Here is a 19,448-nt window from a genome sequence, read left to right on the forward strand (position 1 = left end):
CTCTTCCCCACCTCCCAACCCCACAGCCCTTATGTATAGATCTGCAATTTTATTTTATTTGTGTTGAAATCCGTCTCCTGACTCGAGACTGTAAGCTCGTTGTAGGCAGGGAATGCCAATGTTTATTGCTTGGTTGTACTCTCCCAAGCACTTAGTACAATGCTCTGCACACAGTAAGGCTCAGAAAATATGACTGACTGAATAAATAAGAATAACCTCAAGCAACTAATGTGAAAGTGTTCTGGAAACATAGAAGTGTTCTACAAGTATAAGGCAATAATATTTCCCAGGCCGGAACACACTAGGTTTAGTTAGGCTCCATAGGATTCCGTAATTTGTGCAGACATTTTGACCCCAAATTTCCTCTTGCCTCAAACTCTTCACTCTCACAGTGTGAGAGAGAATACGGGAAAGTAGGTAGGCAAGTGGGGAAGGGTGTCCTGACATCCTGTTTTTGTTGTCTTATGCTGTCGAGTCGTGTCTGACCCATAGCAATGCCAGGGGCACATCTCTCCCAGAATGCCCCACCTCCATCTGCAATCTTTCAGGTAGTGTATCCAAAGAGTTTTCTTGGTAAAAATATGGAAGCGGTTTGCCATTACCTCCTTCGGCGCAACAAACCTGACTTTCTGCCCTCGACTCTCTCCCATGCCACTGCTGCCCAACACAGGTGAGTTTTGACTTGCAGCAGATTGCCTTTCACTCGCCACTGCCCAAGCTAGGAATGGAATGAGCCGGCCTCTGCTTAACTCTCCGTCCCATAGTCGAGACCGGTAGAATAGTCGAGACTGGTAGAGTACTGGAAACCCTCCAGGTGCAGCCCTGCGAGGTGCCTGACATCCTGGTTTTGGCAAAAATAATGTGATTAATCTGCCTAATTAATCTATTTCTTATTTATGACCTCTGAAAATTGGAAATAGTAACACATTCATTCATTCAATCACATTTATGGAGTGTTTACAGTGTGCAAAGCACTGTACTAAGCGCTTGGGAGTGTACAATATAACAGCAGACACATTCCTGCCCAAAATGGGCTCACTTGCTCTTACACACAGTGCCACTGTGCTATCCTGAGAAGCAAAAGCAGCAGCAAGGCATAGTCGACAGAGCACGGGCCTGGGAGTCAGAAGGTCATGGGTTCTAATACCGGTTCCACAGCTTGTCTGCTGTGTGACTTTGGGAAAGTCACTTCACTTTTCTGGGCCTCAGTTACCTTATCTGTAAAATGGGGATAGGGATGGTGAGCCCCACGTGGGACAGGGACTGTGTCCAACCCAATGTGCTTGTATCCACCTCACGGCTTAGTACAGTGTCTGGTACACAGTAAATACTACAATTATCATTATTATTAGTTCTACTACCTGAGTTTGGGGGGGATTCAGTTAGATTAGCAATTCTCTTACTAACAGTGTTATTTTTAAAGCTGCTGGACACAGCATGGCTGAGTGGAGAGAGCATGGGCCTGAGAGTTGGAAGGACCTGGCTTCTAATTCCTGCTTTGCCAATTGCTTGCTGTGTGACCTTGAACAAGTCACTTCACTTCTCTAGGCCTCAGTTTCCTCAACCTTCAAACAGAGAAACCTGTTCACCCTCCTATTTAGACAGTGAGATCCGTGCGGAACAGGGACTGTGTCTGGCCTAATTAACTTGTACCTATCCTAGTGCTTAGAATAGTGTTTGCACTTAGAAAGTACTTAACAAATACCATTAAAAAAAGAAAGTTTTGTCTTATTTATGCTAAGTGAGTGTGCCATACAACAGGCACATTTTACAGAATTTGGGGGCCACTGCTTAGGTTATTCTGGTTCGGTCAGTTATAGTTCAACAGCACAGGCTTTCAATCCAACACAATGGGGATCTTTGCCATTCAGTGCGACTCGCCTGGGTAAACCTAGGGTAGGCTTGGGGAGATAAGGCGGCAGATACTTGAGGCGTCTTTCCTGAAGCACCACTTCTCAAATGGCCCAGTTTACATCCAGGTCTCCCTGCCCTGCCCCAGCCGGTCTGTCCTGAGGGTAGCAGCCCTGTAGAGGAAGCGAGGAGTGTGGAGGTGGGAGGGAAGTGAGGGGAAAGAAAAAAGCCTATAAATGTCTACATTACTCAGGACAAAATGGTGACATCAAGTAATCCTGAGGCAGGACTAGGGGATGAGCATTACTAATGTACTGTTCAATCTCCATGACCAAAATATCTTGGGTTGTTTAAGGACAGGCATACCCTGTATGGTTGTTGGCTATAACCTACGGTTTTACTGAAAAATTCAATGGGGAACAGTACCGTTTCCTGTTGTAGAAGTTGATCATAAAGGATACTTTTGGAGTTGAATTACCTGGCTAATTTGAAAATTAACATGGGATACCAACCAAATTACAGGATGTTCTAAAATACATAAATAACCTAAAGAATAACCTCTTTTAGAGTAGGTCTAGGAGCAGTGGAGTGCTGTCAATAGTCTGCTGTACAGCCCAACTTCACCAGAAAACTGTCATGCTGAGATTTGAAGGTTGTTTCTAAACAGGTGCAATTGCCCAAATACCTCAGACTCCAAGCCTGCTTTTGCTTGAGTTATACGTATACCTGCCAAATAATCATCTGCCCATCACAGAATTAGCTGGGTAACTGCATCCCTTCTACTTTCCCTTCTGCTAAGGAGCCCTGCCATTAGGAAGACAAGGCTACAGGGATCCTAAAACATCTGAACTAATTCCACTTTTATTACTAAAGAAAACATGGGAGCACCATGTGGGATAGGGTCTATGTCCAACTTGATTAACTTGCATCTACTCCAGCACTTAGAACAGTGCTTGGCAAGTAGTAAGCGCTTAACAAGTAGTAAGCACTTAACAAGTACCATCATCATCATCATATCAGGAATATCACTGAAGATTCCAACTTTTCTCAGCATCTATCAAAACCAATGGCTGATTGTCTCAGTGGCTGACAATTTGACAACTTTCACTGCAAAAAACTAAAATCAACCCCAGACAAGCTCTTTCTGACCTTCTTGTGCAGTCGGGACCATCCATGTGGTAGTGGCTGTGGCTTTTTTAACACTTTCCATCTCCGTCTCATCAGTGATCACTTCCAGAGCTCCAAACTCATTCACCCTGAACTGTGGAGAAGACATCAAAATAAGGCAGGATGAAATGAAATACAACTGACGTTTGTGACGATCACCCAGTATTTGTTTAGAGGCTATTCAAAGACTTCTTCTGACACGCATTCATCTTAAAAGAACTGTATCATCAAAAAGAAACCAGCCTCTTCAGATTGGTCTACATGACTTTTTTCCCAAATTCAAAGTGCCACATTCCCATTACACTTTTGGAAAAAATACAAAAAGCACAGGTTTTAAGCTGAAGCCCAGTACTCTTAAAGAAGAAGAAAAAAAAAAAAACACCAGAGCCAATCAGGCACACTATAGCTCAGTCTAGACAAGACATATATATTAAAGCATAGTGTCCTTGCCTCTGCAAGGCTCTTTCCCCTCTTTGGATTTCTTAAATGACCTGTAATAAAGCAGTGAGCAAGGAGATACTTTGTCCAGCAGTGATTTACTTGTTCTACCTTTTAGACTGTGAGCCCACTGTTGGGTAGGGACTGTCTCTATATGTTGCCAACTTGTACTTCCCAAGCGCTTAGTACAGTGCTCTGCACACAGTAAGCACTCAATAAATACTATTGATTGATTGATTCTATCGATGAAGCCTTTTGAACTATGTTGCCCCAACCACTGCCATGCATAAATTGTTTTAATTATTATTATTATTGTGGTATTTGTCAAGTGCTTACTATGTGCCAAGCACTGTACTAAGCACTGGGGTAGAGACAAGATAATCAGGTCCCACATGGGGCTCACCGTCTAATAGGAGGGAGAACGGGTACTGAATGCCCATTTTGCAGATCAGAGGACTGAAGTACACAGAAGTTATGTAACTCGCCCAAGGTCACACAGGAAGTAAGTGGCAGAGCTGGGATTGGAATCCAAGTCTTTCGACTCCCAGACCAGTGGTTAATCCACTAGGCCATGCTGCTTCTCACACCAACCAGAAGGATCTTCTTGGTAGGAGGAAGAGTGAGGAAGGATGGAAGGGAGAGCTGTGAAAGGATTCAGGCAGGGCATCTGTTTCAGCAAAAGGACGGAATCTGGGATGGGGAGTGGGAGATGCAGGGGGTGGGTGAGTGAAGGAAGGCCCATGCAAATTTGATTTCATGTTTGGTGCTGCTTTATCTGGTGTCCCCTGTTTCTGTAGTTACTCTTTTCTACCCTGCTGGGTACTTCTCTTGCTCCTTCTTACATGGCTAGGGGTCCAGAGAAGCAGCATGGTTCAGTGGAAAGAGCACAGGCTTGAGAGTCAGAGATCATGGGTTCAAATCCCGGCTCCACTGCTTGTCAGCTGTGTGACTTCGGGCAAGTCACTTAACGTCTCTGTGCCTCAGTTACCTCATCTGTAAAATAGGGATTAAGATTGTGAAGCCCAAGTGAGACAACCTGATCACCTTCTATTCTCCCCAGCGCTTAGAACAGTGATTTGCACATAGTAAGCACTTAACAAATGCCATCAAAAAAAATACTAGAAAGAGTAAAGGTAAGGTATTAGATGTTTCCATCCCTTACTATTTCTAACCATAAGGATAGATGTCAAGGAGGGTACATAATAGCGGCAGTAAAAGCAGGGCTCACAGGATGTAATGCACTATATTAAGTGCTCGGGACGTACAAAACAAATAAATGACACACGCCCTGGTCCAAAGGAGTTTATGCTCTGAAGGGGGGAAGCAGAGCTGAACAAATACCATTAGAAAATAACATCTGTGCGCCAGGCACTGAACTAAGCTCACATGTGGATAAAAGGTTGGACACAGTCCATGTCCCACATGGGCCCCTCAGTCTTAATCCCCATTTTACAGATGTGGTAACTGAGCCACAGAGAAATTAAATGACTTGCCCAAGGTCACAAAGCAGACAAGTGGCAGAGCTGGGATTAGAATCCAGTACTCTGACTCCTAAACCCCTGTTCTTTGCACTAAGCCATGCTGCAAATAGCACAAACAAAATAAATATCTCCATGTATAACTGAATAAACATATATACAAAAGTGCCAAGGGTGGGTGTGAATTATTACATGAAAGCCAGAGATGGCTGATGAGTTTATACAGAGTGGGGTGCTGGAAACTAATCAGGGAGAGATTGTTGGAGAAGGTGGGATTTTGGCAGGGCTTTGTGCTTGGGGAAGATAGTAATCCAATGGATTTAGGATGGGAGGGAGCTCCAAGACAGGTAAAAGCAGAGAGCAAGAGAACAGGGTCTGTAGATGTGAGAGCGAAGAACAAATCAAAGATTGGCTTGGGAAGAGGAAAGAGGTTAGTCGAGGAGTGGCAGGGGAAGAAAGATGATGGAGAACCGTGATTCCATATGAGGAGTCTCCTCTTGCTGTAGAAAGTCACAGAAAGGCAATAGAAGGCTTTGAGGAGTGGAGAGATACGGGCCCACCTACTCTACAAGAAGATGACAGACTAGAGAAGAAAGAGGTTGGAGGCAGTGACACCAATCAATCCACAGTAATTACTGAGTTTTTACTGTGTGCAGAGCACTGTACTAAGTGTTTGGGAGAATACAACAGAGTTGCTAGACACACTCCCTGCCCTCAATGAGCTTACAGGCTAGAATGACAGCAGTGGAGAGGAGGGTGAAAAAATTAGAAGGAGATTGAATGTGAGCATCAAAGTCAGTAAGGAGATGAATATAGGCCAAGATGGACGGAGTATGGGCCTGGGAGTCAGAAATACCTGGGTTCTAATCCTGGCTTGACGACTTGTCTGCTGTGTGATCTTGGGCAAATCACTTAGCTTCTTTGCCTCAGTTCCCTCATCTGTAACATGGGGATTAAGATTGTAAACCCCATGTGGGACAGGGACTGTGTCAAACCTGATTATCTTGTATTTACCTCAGTGCTTAGTACAGTGCCTGGCACATAGTAAGCACTTAACAAATTCCATAAAAATAAATTAAAAAAAAAGAGTGGGTTTAGGATTTAAGTTGAGTAGTTCTGTTTTAGACACTGAATTTTAGAACCAGGTGGTTCCCCTCTATACTGTAGCTTTTTCTATAGTATTTGTTAAGCGCCAATCCCTATACTAAGCACTGGGGTAGCTACAAGTTGATCAGGTTGGACAGAGCCCAAGGCTCAGGGTCTTAATCCCCATTTTACAGAAGAGGGAGCTGATACACAAAGAAGTTAAGTGACTTGCCCAAGGTCTCAAGGCAAATAAGTGATGGAGCTGGGATTAGAGCCCAGGTCCTTCCGACTCCCATCATCAATCATCATCATCAATCGTATTTATTGAGCGCTTACTGTGTGCAGAGCACTGTACTAAGCGCTTGGGAAGTACAAATTGGCAACATATAGAGACAGTGAGACTGGGCTCACAGTCTAAAAGGGAGGGGGGGACGACGACAGTCTATTAGGCCACTTTTTGAGGGCAGGGAACATGTCTAGCAACTTTACTGTACCCTCAATCAATCAAATGTATTGAATACTTACTGCATGCAGAGCAGTGTACTAAGCCCTTGAGGAAGTACAATATAACAGAGTTGGTAGACATGTGCCCTTCCCAGAGAGAGTTCTTTCAAGCACTTAGTACAGTGTCTTGCACCCAATAAGCCCTCAATAAAACCACAGATTAATTGACTGACATTTAAAGGGAGATGCCCTGGAGGCAAATGGAGATTGAAGAATGCGGATTAGATGAGAGGTCAAGGCTAGAGAGGTAAATTTGAAAGCTGTCCACTGACATGAGGGAAGTGAAACTTGTGAGTTTCTGAGAGAATGAGAAAAGTGACATGGCCTAGTGGAAAGACTGTGGACCCAGGAGTCAGAGGACCTTGGTTCCCTCTAGCCTGTAAGCTCATTGAGGGCAGGGAATGTGTCTCTTTATTGTTGTATTGTACTCTCCCCAGCACTCAGTACAGTGCTCCTGCACACAGCAAGTGCTCAATAAATACTACTGAATGAATTAATAATACTGACTCTACCATGTAACTGCAGCGTGACCTTGGATGAGTCACTTAACTTCTCTGTGCCTCAGTTTCCTCATCTGTACAATGGGAATTAAATACCTGTTCTCCTTCCTGCTTAGACTGTGAGCCCCAAGTGGGACAGGGACTCTGTCTAACCTGATTATCATGGATCTATCCCATGCTTTTTATATTTCATGGCACATGGGCTTGTTTAACAAATACCACGATTACTATTATTAGCTTTACAGAATGTCCACAGTAAGGAAATGAAAGGCAATAGAGGAGTCAGCTAGAAACAGAAGCCACGATCACGGTGTTCCTCAAAGCATCCTGTGCCAATGTCGGACACAGACCACTGGTCGTAGCCCTACTGATGGCCTTAGGTTTCTTGTTTTATTTTTTTTTAATGATATTTGCTAAGCCCTTATTTACGTGCCAGGCACCGTTCTAAGCACTGGGGTAGATACAAGGTAATCAGGTCAGACACAGTCCAAGTCCCAAACAGGGCTCACAGTATTAACCTCCATTTTACAGATGAGATAATTGAGGCACAGAGAAGTTGAAGTCACTTGCCCAATATCACAGAGCAGATAAGTGGGGGAGCCCGGATTTGAACCCAGGTCCTTATGACTCCCAGGCTCATGCTCTAACCATTAGGAGATGCTGCTTCTCAACTTCCTCTCCTCACCCCTAGTTCACAACTTGAAAATTCATAGCAGTTCATGACATACTTTTTCTTGCAGGTCCAAACCTAATTGCAATGCTGCTTTAATAAGCTGCTATCACTGCCTGGGGATAGGAGCAAAGTTACCAGCAAATGATCATCTGAAAGAGGTGACAAGAACAGACCACAGAGTTTGATTTTCTGGAGCATCTGGCCCCAGCAGTGACCAGCCAAGCACACCCGCCTTGATGGATTTATTTCTCTCTGAACTCAAATCAGCTGAACTAGTAAGGCATGAGACTGCTAGCTCATTGTGGGCAAGGCATATGCCTACCAACTAGGTTGTTTTTTGCTCTCCCAAGCACTTAGTACAGTGCTCTGACCAAAGTAAGCGATAAATAAATACCATCGGTGATGAAGATTAACATTCAGTTTCCTGGGCTTATTTTATGACATGGCCATCAGAAAGCAGTCATTTTACAGTTAAAATAATACACCTTTTAAAAAGTCACTGCAATTCAAATTCCAAAGGATGATTAAACTTTTCCCACTCAGGTAGTTGGTGTGAAACCACATCACCTAAAAAAACAAAACAAAACAAAACAAAAAAGCCACCCTGCAAATGCAGTACAAATACACAATTTTTTAAGTTAATATATGCCCAGGATGCACAAACATTATGGTAATATAAATATCAAGAAAACAATTTTAATTATGGTTTTGTTTTCCATCACAGTGTTCAAAATTTTAAAAGGGTTTTCATTTCCTGTAAAGAAAAGTTATTCTCCCAGGAGCCTTTCCTTTAATGCTTAAAGAATTCCAAATATTATACAAGCCACTGAATATAGGTGAAACCAAACATGAATGATGCATTTCAAAACAGGGAACAAAACATCTCTAAAGTAGTTTGTTAAGGACCGTTTCTCACCTTATGAAACTAAATGGAGAAATATTTCACTATAAAAGATAAGGAAGTCAGAATTCAATCTTTCAAAAAGTTAAATCAATCCAGACTATATAAATAGATAACTGTCCCCTGAGCTGAAAGAAGGTGCTACTGATGGTAAATTTTTATCAGCGGTTGAGCATTTGGCTGATATGACTGACGAATGACCCACAATCTCATCCACAGCAAAGAGAAATAAAAATTGTCCCTCACTGAACTGTTGCACTTCCTAGTTGGAAGAGCATGGGCCTATAATCAAAGGGCATGGTTTCTGAGTGTGGCTTTGAGCAAGTCACTTATCTATGACTCTTTTCTCATATGTAAAATGGGGATTCAATACTTATTTTCCTTCCCATTTAGACTGAGAGCCCTGCATGGGAGAAGGCCTGTATCCAGCCTAATTATCTTGTGCCTACCCCAGCATTTAGTACAGTGCGTGGCAAATAGATGGCACGTAACAAATACAACAAATAATTATTATTTTTAATGTTACTATGATTTAAACACAGTGTCCAGCACCATTTTTTTTCCCTTTTTTTGGTGACAAGATCTTCTCAAACTCTTTCTTCTAAGAGTGTCATCCTACATCTAAGTAAAACACATAATAATCGATCACATATATTGGGGGCTTAATGTGTGCAGAGCGCTGTACTAAGTGCTTGGGAGTGTACAGTATAAGAGAGTTGGTAGACATGTTCCCTTCCCACAAAGGTATATGTCTCCTGCTGCTGTTGCCCAAAATGCACAGGCTAGGCCAGACCATCCTAAATTTTATTTCAACACGCCCCCCCCCTTCTGTTCTCCTTGCTTACAGTTGGCCCACTCTGGCTTACTACAAGATGGTGGTTTGGCTAATCCTGCTATCATCCTTTCTCCATTATGTCCAATGAAGACCAATGAAGATGGGAGGGGATCACACTGCTCCAATGATGGTGACCTGATTGCTCCTGCGCCTCACTGTTGGCAAGCCTGTCCTGCATTTTGGTGTTAAAAATGGCTGGAAAACTGTATCTATAATTTATCCGTAATTTATCTATTCATATTAATGTCTGTCTCCCCCTCTAGACTGTAAGCTTGTTGTGGGCAGAAAATATGTCTGTTTATTGTTATACTGTACTCTCCCAAGTGCTTAGTACAGTGCTTTGCACACAGCAAGCACTCAATAAATACAACTGAATGAATGAATGAAAAACTGCAGTTGGTGGAACTGCTCTTCAGGTGGGATGTGGTATCTGTGCTAGGTCCAGCAGGCACAGCTATAAAAAAGACTGGCTACCAATTTCTTGATTCTTTAGCAAATAAGGGAAATTGGAATAATAATCAAACGATTACAGAAAAATCCTTTCAAAAGAAAGCTGCAGTATAGTATCACTCACTCCCCCTGTGGAGTGAAAATAAATGGAAGTTTTTAATGTGCGTGTTTTTTGTAAAAGGGACCCCTGTATAAGGTAGAAACCAAAAAAATAATAAGATTAAATGGCTTGATCAATCAGTGGCATTCAATGAGCATTTGTGCGCAGAGCACTTTGCAAAGCACTTGGGAGAGTACAATACAACAGGATTGGTTGACAATTCCCTGCCCATGACGAGCTTACAGTCTAGAGGAATACATTATGAAATTACGAGACAGAACGATGGACCAGAGAGTGATAAAATGAGAATGGAGGTGAGAACACGTTTTTTCTGAATCAACACAATCAATATGATAAATGAAAACATTCCATTTTAAGAACAAAAAAGCACAAAAGCAGAAAATTCCAAAATAAGGCTGACAGTTCCATCTGCTGGGCAAGTGTAGGAGGATCAGCTCTCCTAATAGTTGTTAATAATTAGTACAATGGATTGGAGATCATTTAGAAAAATAATGCCAGTGGGATTCTACTTAAAGAAGAGAAACTCAGTCCCTGACCCCTCTCCCCTTTCTCCAAACCCACTGCACCGGAAAAAGACAAGCCACCATTTAGCTTCTATTCTTCAGAACATTCTTGTGAAGTAACAGAAAGGATCTAAGACACCTACTTCTGAGAGAGAAAAATCAAACAGCGTGAGGTGAGACTACGATTACCACACTGTGGCTGAGTCCGGAGCCACCGCCTGCGTGAAGCCAGTGAGTAACATCTGTATTTCATAAAATGGATCACTTGCTGAACCAAACATTCAGTGTAACCCACAGAGCCTTTTTACACTTCACAGTCGTACTTGTTTCTTTCCCTCACACAAGCAAACTACGGAAATTGGTAATGCCACTGGTCGGGATACCAAAGCCTGTCCATTCACCCCTGAAAACCCAATCAATTCCTCTAAGTAAGCACTTGTGTTTCTTCACAAAAATCAGAAGACTAAAAACTCATTGTCATTTTCTACATTTCCTTTTTACCCAACCTTGCTTTCCTGTTTTACCAAAAAGACTTGGATTATCGTGGGAGTTATTTTTCGAGCTCCTAAACGCCACATATTAAATTCCTTCATTCTCATTTCCTAGTTATAGCTGAAATATCATGATTTGTTTTTGTGTTTTTTATTGGTACTTGTTAAGCACTTACTATGTGCCAGGGACTGTACTAACCACTGGGGTATATTCAAGATAATCAGGTTGGACACAGTCCAAGTCCCACAAGGGGCTTACAGTCTTAATCCCTATTTTACAGACAAGGGAACTGAGGCACAGAGAAGTGAACTAACTTGCCCAAGATCACCCAGCAGACAAGCTCCTGAGGCAGGATTAAAATCCAAGTCCTTCTGACTCTTAGGACCATGATCTATCCACTAGGCCATGCTGCTTCCCTCTATTTTTTGCAAGTAAAGACCAACACATACCATAAATTTGAATCTCATTACTGAGAAGCAATTTAAAATTCATACAGCTCTTCTGTTCTCATACAAATGCTAAAAATCCTAGAATGATGGTGTTTCCAGGTGGTCACTGAGGCCAATGAGAACGTTCCATTTTTACAGGCACCCTTCACTTTGGAATTTTCCTGTCCTTTGGGTTTAAACAGTTCAGGGCACTTTTTATACATTTTCTTGCCAGTTCCCAGAAGAAAGACAAGTAATTTTTCAAACCATGCTACATTATCCATGCAGAGAAGAGCACAGTTTCCACTGTTTTGCCCTAAATTTCTTCTATGACCAATCACTGTAAGGGCGGTCCTCAAAATTTATAAAATCTTATTTTAAAAAAAAAATCTTGACACACTAGAGCAATTTTTTTACTCCACTGCACTTTTGTAATTACAGTCACATTTGGAAACACAATGGGTGATTTAAAAGTTGACAACTCTCACTAACTGTGGAGGACTGTTTCTGAGGCTGGGTCAACCCCTGAATTTCAGGTGTTATTTTTTTTTAATGGTGTTTGTTATGCACTTACTAGGTTCCAGGCACTATACTAAACCCTGGGGTAGATACAGACCAATCAGACTGGACACAGTTCATGTCCCACATAGGGGATTACAGTCTTAATCCCCACTTTACAGATCAGGGAACTGAAGAACAAAGAAATTAGGTGACTAGGGCCCACAGCGGACAATTAACAGAGCAGAGATCAGAACCCAGGTCCTTCTGACTCCCAGACATGTGCTCTTTATTTATCTATTTATATTAATGTCTACTTCCTCCTCTAGACTGTAAGGCTCACTGTGGGCAGGGAACATGTCTACCAAATAGTATGGAGTAGTATGGCATATTCTCCCAAGTGCCCCGAACACTGCTTTGCACCTAGTAAGCGCTCAATAAATGTGACGGATTGACTGATTACCACTATGCCACACAGCTTCTCAATTCCAGGCAAAGTGTATTTTGAGGCTCTGATTTACCCAGATTACTTAGTAATACTAATGAAAATATGGAAGTGTCAAGACTTCAAAATGAGGCTTCAGTGCAAGCAGTGCTAAGAGGCTCACTTTGGTGATGTCGGAAAATTACGAGTCACTGTTGTTAATCACAAGGCTCTGGAGTGGCTTTCCAACCATGGCCACACATAGAATCTGCAAGTATATTTCCAAAACAAAGAAAATACTGCATATCTAATTGGGGACAATGTGGCAGTTAGGGTCACCAGGGGTCACTTCTCACCAGGCAGCCTCCTTTTCAGCTGGCCTCTCTCCCCTCCCCTCATTTAGCATCCAATTTTTCACTGTGGGAGCCAAGCAAAGGGTCTGGGGCAAGTGGAAGGTAGGGGAAAGTCCAGAGTTTGATCCCAAATCCAGAGAAAGGCATGAGGATCAGTTAAAATTTGCCTGCTCCGAGAAAATGTCGACTGCCATCATCACGTTACTCTGCATGCCGGGAGTAATGTCTATTATGCCATCGTCATCACCGCCACTGGGATTTATTTAACGCTCACTACGTGCAGAGCACTGTACTAAGCACTTGAGAGAAAACGATGCAATAGAGTTGGTAAACACATTCCCTGCCTACAACAAGCTTTCGGTCTCAAGCACAATCCCTCGTCTGTCATAAGGGAGGGCCACCAGTAGCCATTCTGAAGACAATCAATTCACTACAGAAGCCAATTATAAGTAAGATTAATTAAGAAGAAAAACACAAGACCATGCTCTGGAGGATCACTCTGAGAGGACGTTAATATATTAATCAATCAAAGTTCTCCCTGCCAGCTTAACTTTCGGGCAAATGCAAATTCTCTCCTAGACCAATTATGCAACTCAAGAGTTTCAGTCTATGAATAGAATTTACATTAGCAGATGTAAGGAAAACAGTACACCCTCACGATTTTGGGGTTTTTCTATACAGATTTGGGTTTACACTTTATGCCTCAAACTCAGAGTGCAAGATGGTTGAAGGATTCAAAATCTGAGCCTTAGTTTCAGCAGTGCCAAGACTCCTTCAACCCTGGGCACTGCTGACTCCTTGTAAGCTACCAAGGAATCCTTGAAGGCGGGTGTTCCTTATGTTAATTAGGGACTATGGTCTTGTGATAGGGGATTCCCCTCCCCTGGTGTTTACCATTATCCTTCATCTGTGCAGAAAAGGAGTTTCCTCTCTTTACCCCACCTTCTTTCCATTCCTCCCAGCTTTATAGCTGAAAAACCATATGGTATTCTTGCGGCTTGAAAGGTATGAGAACTTTCCTTCCCCTGCTTTCTCTATTTTAAAACTCAGTGAGTAAATTGATTCAGGCTACATTGTTTTCCTCAGATGGGATACCTCAGAAAGTCTAAGTAATCAACAATCAGCATCTGACCCAACCTGTTGCTTGTAAACCAGTTTATGCAAAGGGATTTATTCAAACTCATAGGTAGGGACCATGTGAACCACCTCTGTTGGACTGTACCCTGCAATCAATCAATAAATCACTCATCCTTGTGGTGGGAAGGGGAGGAGTAGGCAGGTCAGGGGATGATGTGTGTACATACAAGGCATAAAAAGAGGTTAAATTACTTTTAAATGATTATAGCTAGTGTTGGCTCAAGAGCCAAAAAGAACCAGGGGATCTTAAATCATTATCATCTTCTTCATCAGTGATTTTTACTGAGTGCTTACTGTGTGCAAATTACTGTACTAAGTGCTTGATTCTCTGTTTATCTCTGATTCTGGCACTAAAGAAAGCTTGAAGGCCTGACCTTTCCCCTCTAATCAATCACGGTATTTACTGAGTGCTTACTTTGTGCATAGCACTATTCTAAATGCTTGGGAAAGTACAATCCTGAGAAGTGGTCTGGTGTAGTGGATAGAGCACGGACCTGGGAGTCAGGAGGTCATGGGTTCTACTCCCAGCTTCTCCACTTGTCTGCTGTGTGGCCTTAGGCAAGTCACTTCACTTCTCTAGGCCTCAGTTACGTCATCTATAAAATGGGGATTGAGACTGTGAACCCCACATGGGACAAGTACTGCATCCAACATGATTTGCTTGTATCCACCCCAGTGCTCAGTACAGTGCCTGGCACATAGTAAGCACTTAACCAAATACCACAATTATCATTGTTATTAATACTATGACAATACAACAGAGTTAGCAGATATATTCCCTGCCCACAATGAGTTTATAGTCTACAGGAGGAGACAGACATTAATATAATGATAGCATTTATTAAGCACTTACTATATGCAAAGCACTGTTCTAAGCACTAGGGAGGTTACAAGGTGATCAGATTATCCCATGGGGGGCTCACAGTCTTAATCCCCATTTTACAGATGAGGGAACTGAGGCACAAAGAAGATAAGTGACTTGCCCAAAGTCACACAGCTGACAATTGGCGGAGCCGGGATTTGAACCCATGATCTCTGACTCCAAAGCCTGTGCTCTTTCCACTGAGCCACGTTATATAAAGATATGTACATGAGTGGGGTTGAGGGTGGGGCAAAAATAAAATGCCCAAAGGTCACAGGTCCAAGTGCACAGACAATGCATTATAATAATAATAATGATGGCATTTGCTAAGAACTTCCTATTTGCCAGACACTGAGATGGATAAAGCAAACTGAATTGGACACAGTCCTTGCCCCATGTGGGGCTCACTGTCATAATCCCCATTTTACAGATGAGGTAACTGAGGCCCAGAGAAATGAAGTGACTTAACCAAGGTCACACAGAAGACAAGAGGTGAAGCTGGGATTAGAACTCATGACCTTTTGACTCCCAGGCCCATGCTCTATCCACTACTCCCTGCTGCTTGGGAAAAAGAGGGTTTAATTGGGGAAGGCTGCTTGGAGGAGATGTGACCTTAATAATGCTTTGAAGGTAGGGAGAATGGTAGTCTGGCATATATGGATGGGGAGGGAGTTCCAACCCAACAAGGATTTATTACATATGACTGCAACCAAATCCTTCATGTACTCTCAAGTAATCCCCATTTTTCCCCTTTCATGGCCTTCTCACTAGGAAATTATTACAGACAGTTCTGTTAGCTAAGATTTACAATCCAAGGATTAGCAAGAAGACATACTGGCCAGTTCTTCATGTATAATATAAAATTAATTGAGTTAATTTGATCCCTGTGGATAGCCAAACCAGGTAATTCATTCCCTAATGTAGATTCCTTGTGGCTGTCTACACTGATAATGATCAAAACTCCATTTCAGTTTGTGCTATATTGGCATGGTCTTCGAAGCATAAAGACCCCCCACCCGCGTCTTTCAGCAGTCCATCCAAAAAATGTAGAATGCTTGGGTGGTTTTCATGTGGAAATGGAAATTTCATTAGCTTGTCATCTAGACTGTAACCTCATTTTGGGAAGGGAGTGTGTCTATCAACTCTGTTATAGTGTTCTCTCCCAGGCGCTTAGTTTAGTGCTCTGAACACAGTAAGCATTCAATAAATACTATTGATTGAAATACATCTGCAGAAACTTGTAGTTCATTGGCCACATTTGTGGATTTTAGATCTGTGTTCAATGCTTAGCAGACATGTCTTTCAGTTTGAAGATGTTAAGTTGTTAAGATGTGTCAATGTTAAGTTTGCATCAAGGGGTGTGAGTGTCTTGAAAGATAAATGCTTGCATCATTGCACACACTGTCCACGAAAATCTAGTAGTGCTCTTTTTCTGGCCCCTCTCCCCTTGGCAAGTGTACTTCCCAGACAACAGTTAATTTAAAGGAGAAAGGTGTGTCAAACTCCAATCACAATACACCCTTGTTTTTACAGTAGTGATGATGGTTTGCCCCGAGTCATCCCCACTCTCACCTGTCCCCCCGTTCCCAGAGGCAACACTGTGAAACAAATGGTAGGGAGGACATATGCAGTCTGTGGGCAAGGAACAGAATCATTTCGAGACCTCTTGGGATACTACTGGTCCTTTGCTCTTGCGCTATCCCACATCCTGGAACTCCCTCCCACTTCATATCCAGCAGGCCACTACTCTCCCCATCTTCAAAATCCAACTAAAAATCACATCACCTCTAGGAAGCCTTCCCTGACTATTTGTTCATCTCCCCCACTATTTTCCTTCCTTAATGCATCAGCTGGTAAGCACTGAGGTACTCATCACCTCCACAGCATTTTGGTATATATTCTTATACTGAGTTGTTCACCCCTACCTGTAATTTATTTTAATTCCTGTCTCCCCCACTAGACTGTAGGGTCCTTGAGAGCAGAGATTGTGTCTACCACCTCTACTGTACTTTCCTAAACACTTAGTACAGTGCTCTGTGTATAGGAAATGCTCATCAATCAGCTGCTGAGTATCAGGCTTAGAGTGGTTGGGAACAACTTTCTCACTTCCCTGCAGAAACCAGAGGAAAAACAAAAACAAAAAAAAGCAAGGAAAAACAAAGCCACAAAAAATGTTAAGGAAGTTCAGGGCTAAGTCAATATGTGCTTAGGGACAACATATTAACTATTAATATAGATACCAACAGTTACTTAAAAAACTGAACTGGTAATAAAAAGCTCCATGCAGACAGTTTACCTTTAAATCACTTCCTGGCAAAGTACCAACTCCATCCTTCCAGTCCATGACACTGAATACATCAAACTCTTGGCTACTTGCACTAGAAGAAGATTCATTCATGATGTGAGCCCTGCAGAATGAAACAAAAATATGTGCATCTGAAAACACCACACTTTCATTTTGTGCTTAGCCTCCACTGGAGCTGAGCAACATTACTCTACTTGAGCTATGTAATGTTACCCCCACAATCACATAGTCCAGGGAGCTCAATGTCTTACACAGGGCTATCACATGGATTTGACTTCAAGAAAAACTTGCATTTGGAATCTTTAAGGAGAAAGTACAGCAAATGGAAATTAAGTTTGTCCTCTAGACTGTATACTAGTGAGCAGGAAATGTGTCTGTTGTTATATTGTACTCTTCCCAAGTGGTTGGTACAGTACTCTGCACACAGCACTCAAAACGATTGATGAATGAATGTTGGAAAAGGGGGAAAAATGAAGGAAACACCTGGAAGAATAACTTGAGAAGACTTGGACTCATTTTCCCATTCCAGAAAAACACTGGGAATTATATGTTTGGTTTTATATTAGAGTAATGCCTGAAAGGAAGAAAAAAGATTGTTTAGAGTTCATGTTCTCCTAGGAGCACAAACGAATGAGACAGGACAACCTAGACAGACCTACGCTTCCTTCTGGAACTGGGACATAATTAGGTAGGGGATATTTTAGTCCCTGGAGAAGGTTTTGTCTCTTCAAGCTTCAAAAGAATAAATTCAGGAGCTGCCCCTGGACAGAGGCACAGCCTGCTTCCACTCAGATTGGCACCTTGCGCTTTCTAGTAGGCAGGACTTCAATCTTTGGGTCCTGGAGACATCTGGGAGCAGATCCCAGAAATCATCACCTGGAGGCAGACATGAAAATAGGCTGGAACTGTCCGGAATGCTACACTGGTAAAACAAAAAGTGCCAGGGCAGCTGTTCCCTTGTAAATTATTTTACTGGGGAGGCTATTTTGTTCCAGTGCCAAGCCTCCCAATGCTGTGGACTTAGGAAGGGGACTAGTTTATCTGGATGGGGGCTCTGGACTGGGGGCTCTACAGTGCCCAGGGCATGGCATCACCTTAACTGGTTTGGGACTCAGTGTTTCTTGTTCTTATCTATATCACCACCAACCTCTTTTATATCCCCCACTCCTACCTGGAACTCCCTCTCTATTCACATCTGATAGACCACTGCTCTACAAATCTTCAAAGTCCTACTAAAATTGCATCTCCTCAAGAGGCCTTCCCTGCTTAATCTCTAATCTTCTCTGACCTTGGATCGCCTGATTGCCATTTCAGCCTTTCTGCACCACTAAAACACTAATGTAGCCACAACTCCCGTAACCATTATGCCCATACCTATTTTACACTAGAACTTTCCCCAACTGCAATCTCAGCACAAACCTAGGGGTCAGAAGGACCTGGGTTCTAATCCCAGCTCCACCACTTGTTTGCTGTGGGACCTTGGGCAAGTCACTTCACTTCTCTGGGCCTCAGTTCCCACATCTGTAAAATGGGGATGAAGCCTCATGTGAAACAGAGACTGTGTCCAACCGTTGCTTACCTTGCATCTACCACAGCACTTAAAACAGTGCCTGGCACATAGTAAGCACTTAACAAATGCCATTACAAAATATATATATTTTACTGTCAGTCTCCCCCACTAAACTTTGGGCTCCTTGAAGGGTTTTGAGAGAATAAAATGGGATATTCGATGTGGAAGCTCTTTGATAAATAATAGTGTTTTAGGCATTAAATGCATTATATTTTAACCTTGAAGAAAGAATAAATCCAATGTTGGCCATAAGCAGAAGCCCATATGGGATCAGTCAATGGCATTTAAGCTCTTACTGCGCGCAGAGCACGGTACTAAGTACTTGGGAGACTGCAGTACAATTCAGTACGTAGACTCTTCATCATCATCATCAATCGTATTTATTGAGCACTTATTATGTGCAGAGCACTGTACTAAGCGCTTGGGAAGTACAAATTGGCAACATATAGAGACAGTCCCTACCCAACAGTGGGCTCACAGTCTAAAAGGGGGAGACAGAGAACAAAACCAAACATACTAACAAAATAAAATAAATAGAATAGATATGTACAAATAAAATAGAGTAATAAATATGTACAAACATATATGCATATATACAGGTGCTGTGGGGAAGGGAAGGAGGTAAGATGGGGGGGATGGAGAGGGGGACGAGGGGGAGAGGAAGGAAGGGGCTCAGTCTGGGAAGGCCTCCTGGAGGAGGTGAGCTCTCAGCAGGGCCTTGAAGGGAGGAAGAGAGCTAGCTTGGCGGATGGGCAGAGGGAGGGCATTCTAGGCCCGGGGGATGATGTGGGCCGGGGGTCGAGGGCGGGACAGGCGAGAGCGAGGTACGGTGAGGAGATTAGCGGCGGAGGAGTGGAGGGTGCAGGCTGGGC

The 19,448-nt window shown here is 42.7% G+C and overlaps 1 protein-coding gene across 1 annotated transcript in view; it reads right to left on the reverse strand.

Moving 5' to 3' along the window:
- Positions 1-19,448, reverse strand: part of L3MBTL3 (L3MBTL histone methyl-lysine binding protein 3) — a 158,896-nt gene that overhangs the window by 99,025 nt on the left and 40,423 nt on the right. Inside the window, exons 2-3 of the mRNA XM_038771269.1 lie at positions 16,998-17,109; positions 3,001-3,112 (exon numbers count right to left, since the gene is read on the reverse strand). Coding sequence (XP_038627197.1) covers positions 3,001-3,112; positions 16,998-17,099 — 214 coding nt within the window. The 5' untranslated portion in view covers positions 17,100-17,109. The remainder of the gene's footprint in view (positions 1-3,000; positions 3,113-16,997; positions 17,110-19,448) is intronic.

The sequence above is a fragment of the Tachyglossus aculeatus genome, chromosome 2 (genome assembly GCF_015852505.1).
Source record: "Tachyglossus aculeatus isolate mTacAcu1 chromosome 2, mTacAcu1.pri, whole genome shotgun sequence".
NCBI classification, from domain to species: Eukaryota; Metazoa; Chordata; class Mammalia; order Monotremata; family Tachyglossidae; genus Tachyglossus; species Tachyglossus aculeatus.